The 15,374-nt window shown below is 37.3% G+C and overlaps 1 protein-coding gene across 2 annotated transcripts in view; it reads left to right on the top strand.

Annotated features, from left to right (window-relative positions):
* Window positions 1–6,656: 6,656 nt before the first annotated feature.
* The window catches only part of LOC128020234 (anosmin-1), a 35,694-nt gene continuing 26,976 nt past the window's right edge, over window positions 6,657–15,374 (top strand). The window contains exons 1-2 of one of the 2 annotated variants that reach the window (XM_052607013.1): window positions 6,657–6,934; window positions 10,351–10,398. In XM_052607013.1, coding sequence (XP_052462973.1) covers window positions 6,668–6,934; window positions 10,351–10,398 — 315 coding nt within the window. In that variant the 5' untranslated portion in view covers window positions 6,657–6,667. The remainder of the gene's footprint in view (window positions 6,935–10,350; window positions 10,399–15,374) is intronic. The other variant, XM_052607014.1, reaches the window with a different exon arrangement.

Below are 15,374 nucleotides of genomic sequence, written 5' to 3'. Positions count from 1 at the left end.
GATATTAATTAACTGCACATCTGGAATAAAAGATTTAAAAAAAAAAAATTAAAAAAAACGTGCACATACTTTATACCATATGGTTTACCAATTCAAAGCCTACACTGGTGCACATACAGTACAGAAATATACAACCTAAACATTTGTGCTCATACGGTACACAAATTTAAATCACAAATGTGCACATTCAGTATACCAATTCAAAAACTACACAAATGTGCACACCAAGATCATACCTTTATAATACTTCAAGGAATAAACATATCCTTACATATCCTATAGGCTATTTGCAAAAAGGGCCCGAATGCACATGAACATATCTTCGGAGCTCTGAATGCAAACTCCTTTTGTGGAGGCATTCATGATGAAACAATGTGCAGAAACACTGTGCAAAAACACTGCAGCTAAACTAAAAAAATTCACATTATATAGCTGGTAAATAACATATCCACAATATATATACACCGGCTGAAATGTTTTGAAATCACTTGTACCCTACCTGTTCAAAAAATCCAGTCTCTGTCTGTGTCAGTTTGAGTCTTGGTAAAGTTTTCAATCCCTGCCAACAAGATGCTCCTCTTTCGGTCACATATTATGGAAAGTGAAGCATAAATCTATAGGGGTGTTTGGATTTATTCACACTCTTTGAGATATTTATTTGAAGCTTTCTTTTCAGATTCTTACAGCTTTATCATAATAGGCTGTGTATTAAATTATTGGGAGAAAACCGGTTGTTCTTTGTGAAATCAGACATTTCAGCTTAAATTATCATTTGTAACTGATGAAAAAGAATGACACCGTTCTTTATGAAAAGCATTCAAGTTTGGAAGTAGTTTTCAGGAATCTATTCTTATGTAAAAAGAATTTCCCAAGAATATTGAACGTGTTAACTGCCAAGTTGTGCGTTTCATCTTTCATAAACATATCAAATAGTATTTTTTCCTTTGTTAACACAGGAAAATCTTCAAATTTAGGAAATAGCCAGTAATGCAAATCCTCCCAAAAGGTATAAGCAAATTTACATTCATAAACAGATGTTCTGTTGTTTCAATCTGATCATCACAAGATGAGCAACAGTTAACATCAAAACCTAATTGACATCTTAAAAATTCTCGATGGATACACTCATGGCCGCGGGAAGTGGGGGTGCTGGGGGTGCTGCAGCACCCCCTAGTGACGAGAGGGAGATTAAAAAAAATGTAGGCCTATTAAAATATTTTGCACAATTTATAAATTCCTTATGAATATTTTAGAAAATGATTTTGACACACGTAGGCTATTACGTATATTTTGGATTTTAATTTCATATTTTGAGGCCTAATCAACACGGGTTCGGAAGTTAAGTTGTCAACGTCAGGCAGGCAGGTTTGGTCGCCGAGTAACGAGGTTTCCCGCTCGTTCCAGGCAGAATACATCCATCTTTATATAATACAGCGCACCTCGACATTTGGACACCTGTAACCAGGACACCCCGCCTGCATGTAGCTCAGGTAAGAGTATGGTGCTGCCGCGCTTGTAACATTTATTTTTTTGGCAACAAGTGTGGGATCAGCTTTGACTAGCCAAGCAATTGTAAGTAGTACACTATAGTATTTTTGTAAGGTGGTGGGGATGGAGATGGAGAGTATTATTTCGTTCGTGTGTTCTTTGCGTAATGGTTGTGAAGAACAGTTAAATAAAGTTTAAATAGTCGGAGATTATTTCCTTGTGGTTTGTGTAAAAAGGTTGGAGATGGAGACAGAAAGCTTTATACTGTGCGTGTGTTTTTGCGTAATGGATGTGGAGAACTGTTCAATAAACAAATTGCTTAAATAGTCAGAGATTATTTCCTTGTGGTGTGCGTAAAAAGATTTTGGAGTTAATAGAGTTGCGTGTGACATAAACTTGCAGTGACTCAAGCCAGCTGACCAAACCGATTGCATTGTTTTAGCGTTATTGTGTTATAAGTTATAGCGTTATAAGTTTGATTAATATTATATTTTGTTGTAATATTATTTGTTGTATCTAAATAAGTTGCATGTACGGATAGGCTATCTGAAATTGTAATGAAAGTAATTATTTCGTTTTCTTTCGATTATTAAACTATTATTTCTGATTCTGCTTCTGCTTCAGATTAATAGCGCATTGCGCATATCTGAGAACTGATGTCTGTGTGTTTCAGACCCTGGCTGGCTGTGCACTGAAGTGTATATGACAATAAAGTAGTAAATCTAAATGTATTTATTTTTAAAATGTATCTTAAATAGGCCTATAGGCTCATAGGTTTTTTGTCAAAAAAAAAAAAAAAAAATTCACAGCACCCCCTGTTCAAAATTACTTCCCGCGGCCCTGGATACACTACATTTGAACCGCACATGGAATAAGTTCACTGAAGAGATTCGCGCTCGCGCATTAATGTTCTTTCGCGCTACAATAATGCGCTCTCGACATTTGACAGGGAAATAACGCCATACTGTTGTACGGGTAACCTTATGTAAGTTTGGGTGCTGGTACGAATTTCTGCTGAAAGAGCGGATTGCCTTACAGTTGTGCTCTTTCTACTGGTTTTTTTAACATTTATTACAGAAAACTGACCGAATGCAAACGATTCGAGTCCGTTGTCTGTTGCATGACTGATATGTGAGCTCAGCTCACTCAAGCAGTTTCATTCACTGGTCCGATCCGGTAAATGGTCCGTCCGGCTTAATGATTTCAGCGACCTTTCACCATACATTTTTATTAATGTTATAGAATACTTCTCTAACCAGTTTTGCAAGTATTTCAGCATTTTTTTTTACATTTATTAATGTTAGCGATCAAACGGGAATAGCATCGATCTGATTCTCTGTGCAAGAAATAAACTGACTAAAGGGAATCAAAACTTCATTTTTAAATAGTTTTAGGATTTAATTCACGTTTCAGTACACATTACTTAATGTTATAATAGTTATATACATCATATAATTATATTAACAGTTACTTACCTTTCATAATCATGAAAGTGACATGACATACAAGTATGGTGACCCATACTCAGAATTCTTTAACCCATCCAAAGTGCGTCGCGAGTACACACACAGAGCAGTGGGCAGCCAATTATGCTGCGGCGCCCATGGAGCAGTTTGGGGATTCGGTGTCTTGCTGAAGGGCACCTCAGTCATGGTATTGAGGATGGAGAGAGCACTGTTCATTCACTCCCCCCAACTACAATTCCTGCCGGCCCGAGACTCGAACTCACAACCCTTCAATTGCGAGTCCGATTCTCTAACCATTAGGCCATAACTTCCCTTATCATGCTTAATCATGCAGGCTGCCACTGACTTAGCTGACTGTACCGTTAAAATTTGAACAGAGTGAAGCGGGAACCATATTTAACTCAACAATTGAGTAAAAAAAAAAAAAATGTTTTTTTAAAAGAAGCCAATGATTATTATTAAATTCAATTCAAGTTTATTTGTATAGCGCTTTTTACAATACAAATCGTTACAAAGCAACTTTACAGAAAATTATGTTTCCACAATATTTACTGTAGTAGTAGCTAGTAGTTTGTGCACGTTTGACAGGATTTTAGAAAAAATAAAATATAATAATAATAATACAAGACGTAGTCAGCTAGACGATGAACTATCAATATTAGTAATTAATAGTTATTATATGATGCAGTCACACATTTAGCAATAATTGTTAGTTCTGTTTGTTGATTCAAGGTTAGCATCATCTGGGGTCCTCTGAGGGTCAGCATCATCTCTTCTCAGGTTTTCTGGATCCAGACTGGAGCTTGTGTAAATCCTAGTTACCAGGGGATGTAAAACCCGTGGCAAAACATAGAAACAAAATAAATAATAAAATTAGTTTAACCCAAGCTAATGAATAAAAATGCACATTTGATCAGATGCAACTACACTCAAAATTTAAAAGATACATTATTCGTATGCTTGGCGAAAGAGATGTGTTTTTAATCTAGATTTAAACAGAGAGAGTGTGTCTGAACCGCGAACATTATCAGGAAGGCTAATCCAGAGTTTGGGAACCAAATGTGAGAAAGCTCTACCTCCTTTAGTGGACTTTGCTATCCTAGGAACTACCAAAAGTCCAGTGTTTTGTGACCTTAGGGTGCGTGATGGGTTGTAACGTGGTAGAAGGCTAGTTAGGTTCGCAGGAGCTAAACCATTTAGGGCCTTATAGGTAAGTAATGATAATTTGTAACTGACGGAACTTAATAGGTAGCCAGTGCAGAGACTGTAAAATTGGGGTAATATGATCATATTTTCTTGACCTCGTAAGGACTCTAGCTGCTGCATTTTGGACGACCTGTAGCTTGTTTATTGACGAAGCAGGACAACCACCTAGAAGTGCATTACAATAGTCCAGTCTAGAGGTCATGAATGCATGAACTAGCTTTACTTATTTTCTGTACTTATTTTCTTTACTTATTTTCTGAACAGTTGAACACAGAAGATGAAAGTTCAACACTCTTCAGCAATAAAAGAAGAAGAAATGTTTGTATTTTGTAATTTTTGTTTATTAGTATGGTTGAATTGGTCATTGAAGGTCTGCAGCAAATTGGTCAACACCTCTGCGGTCAAGGATCATCAGTGATGCTAGATTATTGTTGTTTCACTTTCAACATCACACTCTGGACCAACTGTGAAATCAGTAGAAAGATCAAAGACTCTAGTTTCAATAAAACTGTGTTGATACAACATTGTTGCAATTACAGTAATTCAGTGATTTATTTTAGGAGTGCAAAATATTAAATCAGTATTATGTCAAAATCTGAATAGAAATTCACCACGCATTCATATTTAGTCACGTCAGCAGCGTGGGACAAAAAAGACCTTTGAAGTCGGACACTTCCTGAATCTCGATATTTTGTCACCTGCAAACGTGATTTATTAATTCACACAAACAAGAGAATAAAGTGAAAATTACAAGAAGGAAGAATTCTAATTAAAATAAAAATAAAATAAAATTTAATTAATGCATGTCCTAATTCTTCACTTCACTAGGCGTGCTTTGTTTTTGTTTAATTCACATGAAAATATAAATAAATGGGTAATCTAATTCTTAGAATACAGAGAAAATATATCAGTTGACATTCCCAGCCAATGAGCATGAAGTGAAAGTGAAAGTGACTGTGAAGCTGTGTCAAGTCAAGTCACCTTTATTTAAATAGTGCTTTAAAAAAAAAATACATTGCCTCAAAGCAACTGAACAACATTCATTAGGAAAACAGTGTGTCAATAATGCAAAATGACAGTTAAAGACAGTTCATCACTTAATTCAGTGATGTCATCTCAGTTCTGTCACTTTCGGGAACAAAGGAGGCGTGAGATCCAAGTGCAGTGTGAGATTTCATGGGCAATCCAAACTCAGAGTCAAAACAAGCCGGGGTCATAACCAAACATCAGTCCAAAGAGAAACAAACAAACAAACAAACAAACAGGAACAGGAACAGGAACAGGAACTCGAAACTAGGAACGTGAGGAAACCAGGTGACGGAACGTGAGGACTCCATGCAGACAAACAAAAAAGGACTGGTTAATATAGGGAGAATAATGACTAACAAGTGAAGACACCTGAGTGCAATTAACAGGAGTGCAATTACTGTGATGAAGAGACAAGGCTAAGTGGGAATTGTAGTGCCTACGGTGAAGTGCCTATGGGGAAGTGAGACCACTAGTGGACACCCAGGGAAACAGAGACTAGACAGCGTGACAAGTTCAGTTTAAAGAGTGTCTGTGAAATTATTCACAATCATTTGCAAACAAATCAACGATATCGCTGTAGATGAAGTGACCCCAACTAAGCAAGCCAGAGGCGACAGCGGCAAGGAACCGAAACTCCATCGGTGACAGAATGGAGAAAAAACCTTGGGAGAAACCAGGCTCAGTTGGGGGCCAGTTCTCCTCTGACCAGACGAAACCAGTAGTTCAATTCCAGACTGCAGCAAAGTCAGATTGTGCAGAAGAATCATCTGTTTCCTGTGGTCTTGTCCTGGAGGACAATCCAGAAATAAATTACACTTTAACATATATTTAAATAGAAAACCATTATTTTAAATTCCAATAATATTACACAATATTTGTTTTCTGTATATCTGATCAAATAAAGGCAGGCTTGATGAGCAGAAAAAAATGAAAATCTATCATTTTCAGATAAATTTCACTCTTTATAAACATCATCATCATGTCATCATTTTCACAGTTCCAGGCGAGATGGTAAACAAGGTAAAAATGTTAACTAACAGATATCAACACACTTCATTAGCTGATTAATGTTTCTGTATGACAAGTTTTCTAAAATGTTATTCTTCAATATGAAACGAGGCATTATCTTATATATGCTCTATTTTGCACCTCCAGAACAGAAATCTGCAAACTGGAGGTTCAAAATTCTATCATTATTTTGTTGTCGTATTAGTGTTAAAGGCTTTTCCAGAGGGGTTTTGGATTTGTCCTTTTCAGTGTTAAATGCATTGTATATAATGGTATTATATAGGTTTCAGAAAATAGATAGAAAAAAAAAAAACTATTTTAAAAAAGAAAGAGTGTATTGTGGATGGTTTGAAAGAAGAGAATTTGAGCAGTGCATGAAAAAGCAGAACTTTCTCAGTCGTCCCATCTAAAGTTCGTCGCTCTTGCCCAGGCGCGCGTCTGCCTGCGTCTGGAGAGGCGAGCTACGCGCAATGACGCGCGCTGACTCCGCCCCGCCGCAGCGTCAAACTCTCTACAGCTGCCGCGCCGCGGGAGCCGCGCACAGTCCATGCGGACCACAAGACTTCGCGATGCTCGCGCTGACGCTGTGGATTCTAGCGCTGCTGTGGAGCGCCGCGCGCGCCGATGCGAGGAAACCAGACGAGTTCTTCAGCGGGAGCGTTTACCGCGCGAGGTGCGCGTCGCGGTGCCTCAGTCTGCACACCATTCGCATTTCTGCCGCTTTCAAGCATTTCCAGGTGCGTCTGATTGTGACATTCGAGACTAGAGTTTCAATGAAACACTCTACAACTTTGTCTTTGGTTACTATCTTGGCATTTAGATCCGTATGCTTTTGTTATTACGATTATTAAACGATTGTTATTTACACTATTTAAATTAATTGTAATATTTAAAAACGTTTTATCATACATTGTGTAACATTGCTTAAAATACAAACTGTGAGTTTATTTTGAGCCTGATGCATTGATGGTGATCTTGTTGCTCATTAGAGACCTAGAAATATTAGGGTACTAGTAAAACTCTTTAATGACAGAATATGAAATGAACACTACATATTTAAATGGTTTAACATCAAGGAGTATATTTAGATGGAAGGGACTCGTGAATATCGGCTGTTTAAACAGCTTTATCGGTCCGTCGATAATTATTATTAGAGTTATTTAATTTAGGTTAAAATTAATCATGTTTTTGGTGGTCATCCCGCTAGTTGCTGATACTGTCCGCTTTATTGAAGGACTTGTTAGGAGTTTTCAGCTCTTAACTCTCTTCTGTTCTGTTCTGTTCTGGTTTAAAGAACCAATTCATATTCACATCAAACAGACTTCACACTTGATTGATATATACTTGTGATTTATACTTGTATACTTGTGATTCTATTTAGTTCTTTACAACTAAAACAACATCTGATGGTTGTAATATAGATTTTATATTTTCTTAAAGAAAATGTAACATATTTAATACTTATTATTTAAGCACATTTCCCTTGCAAAATTATATATTTTCTAAAATATTATTTATTTATTGCAGTTATCTGGACTGGGCAGCATAACTGCTTAATAGTCAAAACGTTTGAAATGCTTTTTTTATTTAATGACATTTAAGTACATTTCCATCCTATATTCTCATTGTAATATAAAAAAGAGTTATATATAAAAATAAATAAATGTCTCACAAATTCTTATGAATGTAATGTGAAAATAAATAATTTCTATTACTTATCTAATGAGAACTGTACATGGGCTATACTTTATACATGACTCTTGATCAAGTCTGTAAATTACTGCACAAAGGCTCTTCTCCTTCGAATGTCTCCTCACTGCTTGCATCTGAATGCAGACGAGTGCATTCAAGGTTACTGCATGCGTCTGATGCGTGAAACTTGCCATGCAACCCAAACAAGCTGACATGCATCCAAGGAGAAATAAAATAGTGACGTTTTATGATGTTGCCATTTGGGAGGGATGAATTAGAGTTACAGCTGTTAATGACTGGAGGGGAACATCTTTCTTAACATCAAAAGGGACGCATGGAGAAAGCTGGTGAAGTCTTTTGTCTGCGCAGGAAGTGCAGTGACAGGCTGAGCTTGATAAAGGGCTGGTTGAACTGGCTGGGAGCTCCAGGAATAGAAAGCGATTGTTGTTGGTGCTCCACAAAGAGTGTCCAGAGGCCGTGTGTGTATGTGTGTGTGTGTGTGTGTGTGTGTGTGTGTGTGTTCGCAGGTCTTTTATGTGAAAATGGGAGGTCTGGTCAGCTGCAAAAACATGCAGCCCCTTCTGAAGTCTCCTACTGACCAAATGCCAGCATCACACGCCGCATCTGCTGGAGGTGAAGCACCAGTCACTCAGATAAACCATCATTCAGAGCTGACCAGAGAACGATCAGAACCCACTGCAGGAAACAGAGAGTCTGGCTGTACAGGAATCATTCCCAAAAACTTTGGAATAAATGCTTTTTAGGGACTAGAAAAATGGAAAAGAAAGAAACGTTCTGTAGATTTTTAGATGAATAATTAGTGCTATCTATCTGTCTATCTGTCTATCTATCTGTCTGTCTGTCTGTCTGTCTGTCTATCTATCTATCTATCTATCTATCTATCTATCTATCTATCTATCTATCTATCTATCTATTCTTCCATCATTTATAGTTATTGTTCTATCTCTCCATCTATTTATCTGTCTGTATCTCACTATATAATTTTATCTTTATCTTCAAATACAGGATTCTTTTATTTAAACCAGCGAATAAAGAGGATGTTCTAGAATTATAAAAAAAATAAAAAAAAAAAAAATAATAATGTTCTGACTTATTACTTTTAGGCAGCTAATTAGTGATATTTGGCCGTTTAGAGGAACGAGACACTCTTAAGGACGTCTGGACTCGTGCCGGAGAATGTGATCGTCAGGTTTGTTTTTGTGGCGCTCACATAATTCAGAAGCTCGTATGATCTGTAATGAATCAGTTTGTTCATTCAAGCCGCTTTTGACACTTACAGTAAGTTTATGTCCCAAAGGGATGTGGACGTTTGAAGCCAAAGGTGTGTCAGAGAGTACTGCAAGCGTGCCTGATGTCGTAAAAGTGATTTTAAATAAAGCCCTTCGCTACCCTCCATTCGGTTCGAGGGACACATGTTCTGATCCAATGGAAAGACAAACATTGGGATAAGAAATCATGCCGTGTCCCTCATCAAGGGCCTTTGATATGAAACCACTTGGGAAGGGACTCAAACCACAGCAGCTCTTATGTGTGTGGGTTTCATTAGCAGAGACATGAATGGAGTCTTGTGGCGATTCACACACTCAGATTCAGTGCTCGATTACCACTGTTTATAATCGGTGATGGTGCAATCTTCTGCTCTTTGGCCTTTGTGAGTGTATGGTGTGTTACGACTGAACTTATCGAAGTAATAATGGCTCTTTAAACAACCCAAGAGTGCATTATTTCCACTTTACAGCCCGTTTATCTCTGGAATGTGACATCTGTAGATGTTTTGCATCTTATGAAATGCTGATAAAACCATCATCTTGCCCATTCCTAGCAAAAATTTCTCATCTCAAATGGTTTTGCTTTTCTAGTAAGGATACAGGTGCATTGTGTGCTTTCTGTTGAAAACAAGAAAGCTCTCTTTGAAGCCGTTGACCATTATCCTTGACATTGAGTGCACAACACTGTGAGACGGGAGGGCCAATCAAGTCCTTTAATGATAAGTTATTTTCCAACGTTTCACAGGGAATTTCCACTGGATTACATTGTTCCAGATTCCTTTGAATTTGACATTGAATTTAAGCAAACTTTTGGTTTACAGACCCGTTAAGTTTTTTCCCTTCAGATGCTGGTGGAAAAACAGTTTTAGTCCGTTTTCTGAGTGATGGTGCACATTTTTTTTTTTTTTTTTTTTTATCTGTGTTTTGAATCGATTAATTTAAACAAACGGTTTAAAGAAACATTTTAAGTCAGTCATGTTTTTTTCTGAGTGATGGTGCAAATTAATTTTCGAATCAGTGTTCTGAATCAATTCACTGAAATGAACAGTTTGAACTGGTTTACAAAAATCAAACTTGCCAATTTTTCTACTTTTTCTTCCCAGTTCATTTACTTCTGTTTAGAGTGAATGTTTCGTATCTGATGTTTCATGATGTCTTCTCTCTCTTTCCAGAGCAATGGATCATTAGTTTGGTGTCAGAATCACAAGCAGTGCTCAAAGGTAAAACTTAGAATTTTATTGAAATCAACAAACAAACAAACAAAATGCCTACATCACCAGAAGAAAGTGATAATGACAGAAACAGATGTGTAAATGTGATGCATACTCTCCAGTTTACTATGGTATCAGTGATATTGAGTCTCTGTCGGGGTCTGACGGTACAGACGTGTCCTTTGTTGAATCATTACACACTCACAGGATGAGCTGATATATTATGCTAGCTCACACAACACTGGTTACACTGAGACACCGACAGACGGATTCAGTCTAAAGGTATGAAAAGATGAAGGCAGAGCAGACGATGAGCAACAGTCTGGAGGAAAGAAAGAGAGGGCTCTGTTTCTCACTTTATGTCCTCATTTATACTTTGATTGGTATGTGTTTGATAGTCTCTGTGTGTTGCATTGATAGTTTCGCAAACAACAAACCTTATCGAAGTTCATTTTGAGACACTTTTGTTTGAGAAACTTCATGTTTGCAGAATTTTTGATAAGGTATGACACAGAAATGTTAAGTTTTAAAAAGTATAGTATTTAGACATCTCATTATTCCAATGCAAAAAAACAAAACAAAAAAACAACTTTACAAATATTTAAATTCTATATATTACTGCAATGCAATATTTTTTTCTACAAATGTTATTATTTGTAAAGTTTAAAAATTTTAAAAAGTATGTCATTACCGCAATTAAAGAAAAATAGTGATAATTGATTTACTTTAATTGCTCAATACAAATCAGAGTATAATAATATCTGTGTTGCATTGATAGTTTAGGAGGAGCAACTCCTTAAAATTTTTACTGAATTTTACCAGTTATTTATTTAATAGTCAATTGCTAATTTCTCACCAGTTGCCATGTATTTGAAGTTTTCTATGGCATTGTAGTGAAATCGCGTCACGCTGGTGTATAGAATAATTTGAGTGCAGTTCAGCCAAGTACAATAATATTAACAAGGCAAAAGTAAAATAAAATTTTGCTTCATAAGCTTTTTTTTTTTCTTCATTAGTTAATGAGGATGTCAAAAGGCTTCAAAGAGGAGATACACTGTGCTTTAAAGGCAAAGCCGCTTTGTTTTTGTGTTCAAATGCAACAAAAGACCTGCTCTTTTCCGTTCCATGGACTTGGCCAGTGTTGGATCCTGGCAACGGTGCTGTCCCCAGTCATTCATCAAGAGCTGCTGTGTTAAAGACAGATTTGGCTGTTTGCGTGTCTCAGCATTGGGCGTTCCCATTACAACTGGCCCTCTTCATCTCTGAGAGTCTGAAAACTCTTTACGCCTGTGAGGAGATCATGCCATGCTTGCACTCTGTGTGTTTCTGTTGCTAGTGATCTGTCAGGTCTGCTTCACAATCATGCTTGTAATGGTAATTAGTAATGCATATGTTGTCGTTCTCTCTGTGGGACGGGGGCCATGGATTGAGTTCACTCTGGGCTAATTTTATGTGTACACATGCATCAGATGGACGCCTTTGCCTGTTGCTTCATGTTTCTTTGTTTCATGTCTTCAGAAGTATAGTTGCCTTTTTAAAAGGTGTTCTTTGCCATTAATCAATCATCTAGCTGTTTTTGGAATGCAAGAAACGGTGTTGATCACACTTTGGAATTGAATTGAGAATGTCTTAAATTCCAGTTCAGTTCCTAATTTTGGATAGATGTAGCAAACAGATGAAGAACAGTGGTTACAGTTTTAGGAATGTAAGAAAATAAATGAATAGAAACACATTTTAATTTTAAAAACAACAAAAACAAAATTAGAACGTTTTGAAAGTCTTGAAAGTATTGAAAAAAGTTTAAAAAGCTTTTAAAGTATGTTAGATGGATGGTTGGATAGATGGATAGATGGAGGTTTGGATGGATAGATGGATATGGGGATGGTTGGTAGGATGGATGAATGGATAGATTAATATTTGGATGGTTGGATGGATGGATGAATATTTGGATGGGTCATTGAATGGATGATTGGATAGACTGATGTACAAACAGACGGATTGATGGATAGTTGTATGGTTGGATGGATTTTTGGATATATAGATGTATAGATATATAGGGTTAGGGATAGGGTTAAACCTCTGATTGTTGCTTTCTGATTGATTGTCATTTCTGAATTTTTGTGATATTCTGACTGCTAATGTAAAGTTCAATGTGAACGTTGTGCAAATGTTTATTTGCCTGCATTGATTATCTATCATTTATAAGAGGCTCAACTATTTATGCACCCCTAAACTAAAGAAATATATGTCTTTTTTGTTTATTAATAAGCTTGGAGATGTATGGCCATTCTGCGATTTTCAGTATCAACCATTTAACCATTTAAAAAAAAAAAAATCGAATGTTGTGAAAGTTACTAATTCTTGAATTGTTAAACCAGCATTCACCCAGTATGTGAAGAGGAAATTTCTCTTAGAGATGTTAATGATGTGTATTGTCAGTCCTGGTTTGTGGAGTTTGTGTGCTCACACACCTCTTAATGAAGTGATCTGTTTGCAAAGTCCTCACAATATCAGGCCAGACCCACGCTGGGCCGATTATATAGAGCATCCCAGTAGATTGTCCCATACAGCGTGTGTGTGTGTGTTTTATGTTTGTGAAAAGCTCCGTTCAGCCCGTTTAGTCTGAGCCACCATAGATGCCAAACAAAAGCAAAGACAGTAATGTTTTCGACAGCCACCCGCTGCCTCCACAAACACACTGAATGATGCGGGTTCTGTCCATTAGAAAGGCTTATTCTGGTGGCGCTCTTCCAACAAAAGTGAATCAAAGGTAGGTTAATTATTTAAACAATGCTGAAATGACCTCTCAGATCCATCAGCACATTAGAGAAGGACAGTGTTGGCATCCCTGCGAAATGTCCAGTGCCCCGTTGTTATGATAATTAACCCCACTGCCCTGTTGCCAGATAGAAGGGAGAAGGCATTTTTGAGTATTAGAGCTTCATTAGCATGCCACAGCAGCACCATCACCCTTCATTCACAGCCGCCTCGGCCTTTTGTGTCTCCTTTCTTTATCTTTCGTGTGAGCACTTCTTCTGGAGTGAAAGAAAGCTCTGCCGTTACATGCCAAGACAGTTTGACAACTTCTGGGTGCTTGTTCAAGTGAAAGGGGAAAAAACAAGCAGCTGAAAAGCAGTATCAGTTGCTCACAAGGGTCAGACATCCAAACACCCCCAACAATTGAATTGATTTGCTTTGAAAATAAGAGTAACTCTCAGAAATAGACTTTCGAAAGTTTATAATTTGGGCTGTAATGTTTTTTTTGTTGTTGTTGAAATGGTTTAAAAATGTACTCACCCTCAGGCCATCCAAGATTTGGTTAAGTTTGTTTCTTGCATCAGTGTCTCATCAATGGATGCTCTGCAGTGAATGGGTGCCGTCAGAATCAGAGTCCAAACATCTGATAAAAACATTACAATAATCCACAGCACTCCAGTCCATAAGATGTTTTTAACTTAAATATGAGTCTATAATCCATAATGACACTTCCTCCAGTGAAAATGTGTTTTGGTCAGAAGCTCTAAAAAAATATGTGGCTGGATTTGGATGTGAGAGACAACAGGTGCACTTATTCACTGTAGGAAGTGCTATTATGGATTAAAAACATCTAAATGCTGGATTTGTTTCAGCTTTTGTCTTCACCAGATGTTAACTGATGGACTGGAATATTCATCATTGATAATATACAGAACTTTAATAGTCTTTGTTTGTATATGTTAGTCTATTTGTAGGTAAAGGATGACATTAAGCAAATCTATAATATACAGTATACTGTCTTTATGTTGTTTTCTTAATTTCGATTTGGTTGTAATTGCAGCTGTTATTAATCATGATTAATTACAAAAAACAAAAACCACCACCCTCCCACAAAAAAAAAAAAATAAAAAAAAGTAAAAAAAAAAAAAAATAACCCATTTTCATCCCTAACCCTACACATCTCAATCCACTGCATCCCATTTACACTCCTAAACCTACACATCCTCACCCCCTGGACGCCATTTGCGACCCTACACCTAACCATCTCCACCCAATGGCCCCCATTTACACACCTTAACCTACCCATCTCCACCCCCTGGATCCCATATTCATCCCTAAACCTATCTATCTCCACCCACTGCATCCTATTTACACCCCTAATCCTACCGATCTCCACTCCCGGATCCTATTTACACACCTTCCCATCTCCACCCCCTGGATTCCATTGACACCAATAAACCTACTCATCTCCACCCCCTGGGTCCCATTTACACCCCTAAATCTACCGATCTCCACTCCCGGATCCTATTTCCCACTGGATCCCATTTCCATCCCTAAACCTACTCATCTCCACCCTCTAGATCCCATTTACACCCTTAAACCTACTCATCTCCACCCCCTGGATCAAATTTATACCCCTAAACATACCGATCTCCACTCCCGGATCCTATTTGCACCAATAAACCTTCCCATCTCCACCAGCTGGATTCCATTTCCACCCCTAAATCTATCCATATCCACCTACTGCGTACCATTTCCACACCTAAACCTACCAATCTCCATCCTCTGGGTCAATTGGTTCCAATTACTTTTATACATTGTTGTTACAAAATATAATTATACAATTTTTGGAACATGAGTACTTTAGTGAAGTGGAAAAAAGTGTTTATAACAATGTGCTGTTTGTACGTACACAAACCATCCTGAGGGTTGTTACATGTGTGTAGTTTCAGAAATATTACAGTAGATACTATGCACCAATGTGGGCTTGCACCATGGTTACATACTCAAACACATTTATTTACTATGTAAGCACACAGGTATTAGGGACACTTAAGTGGGACCACATTTACTTTAAATAAAACATTGTATGGTTTTAGTTTTAGTTAACTATATTTACCCTGATACAAAGTATTGTTTTCCTAAAAATTTATCAAAATGAAGTGAGTTTACGCTTAAAACAAGAACAAATATCTGTCAGTGAGGAATTAAAATGTTTTCCCCTTGAA

This window comes from Carassius gibelio, chromosome A9, assembly GCF_023724105.1.
Source record: "Carassius gibelio isolate Cgi1373 ecotype wild population from Czech Republic chromosome A9, carGib1.2-hapl.c, whole genome shotgun sequence".
In the NCBI taxonomy this organism is placed as follows: Eukaryota; Metazoa; Chordata; class Actinopteri; order Cypriniformes; family Cyprinidae; genus Carassius; species Carassius gibelio.
This window is presented reverse-complemented; position numbering and strand designations above follow the sequence as displayed.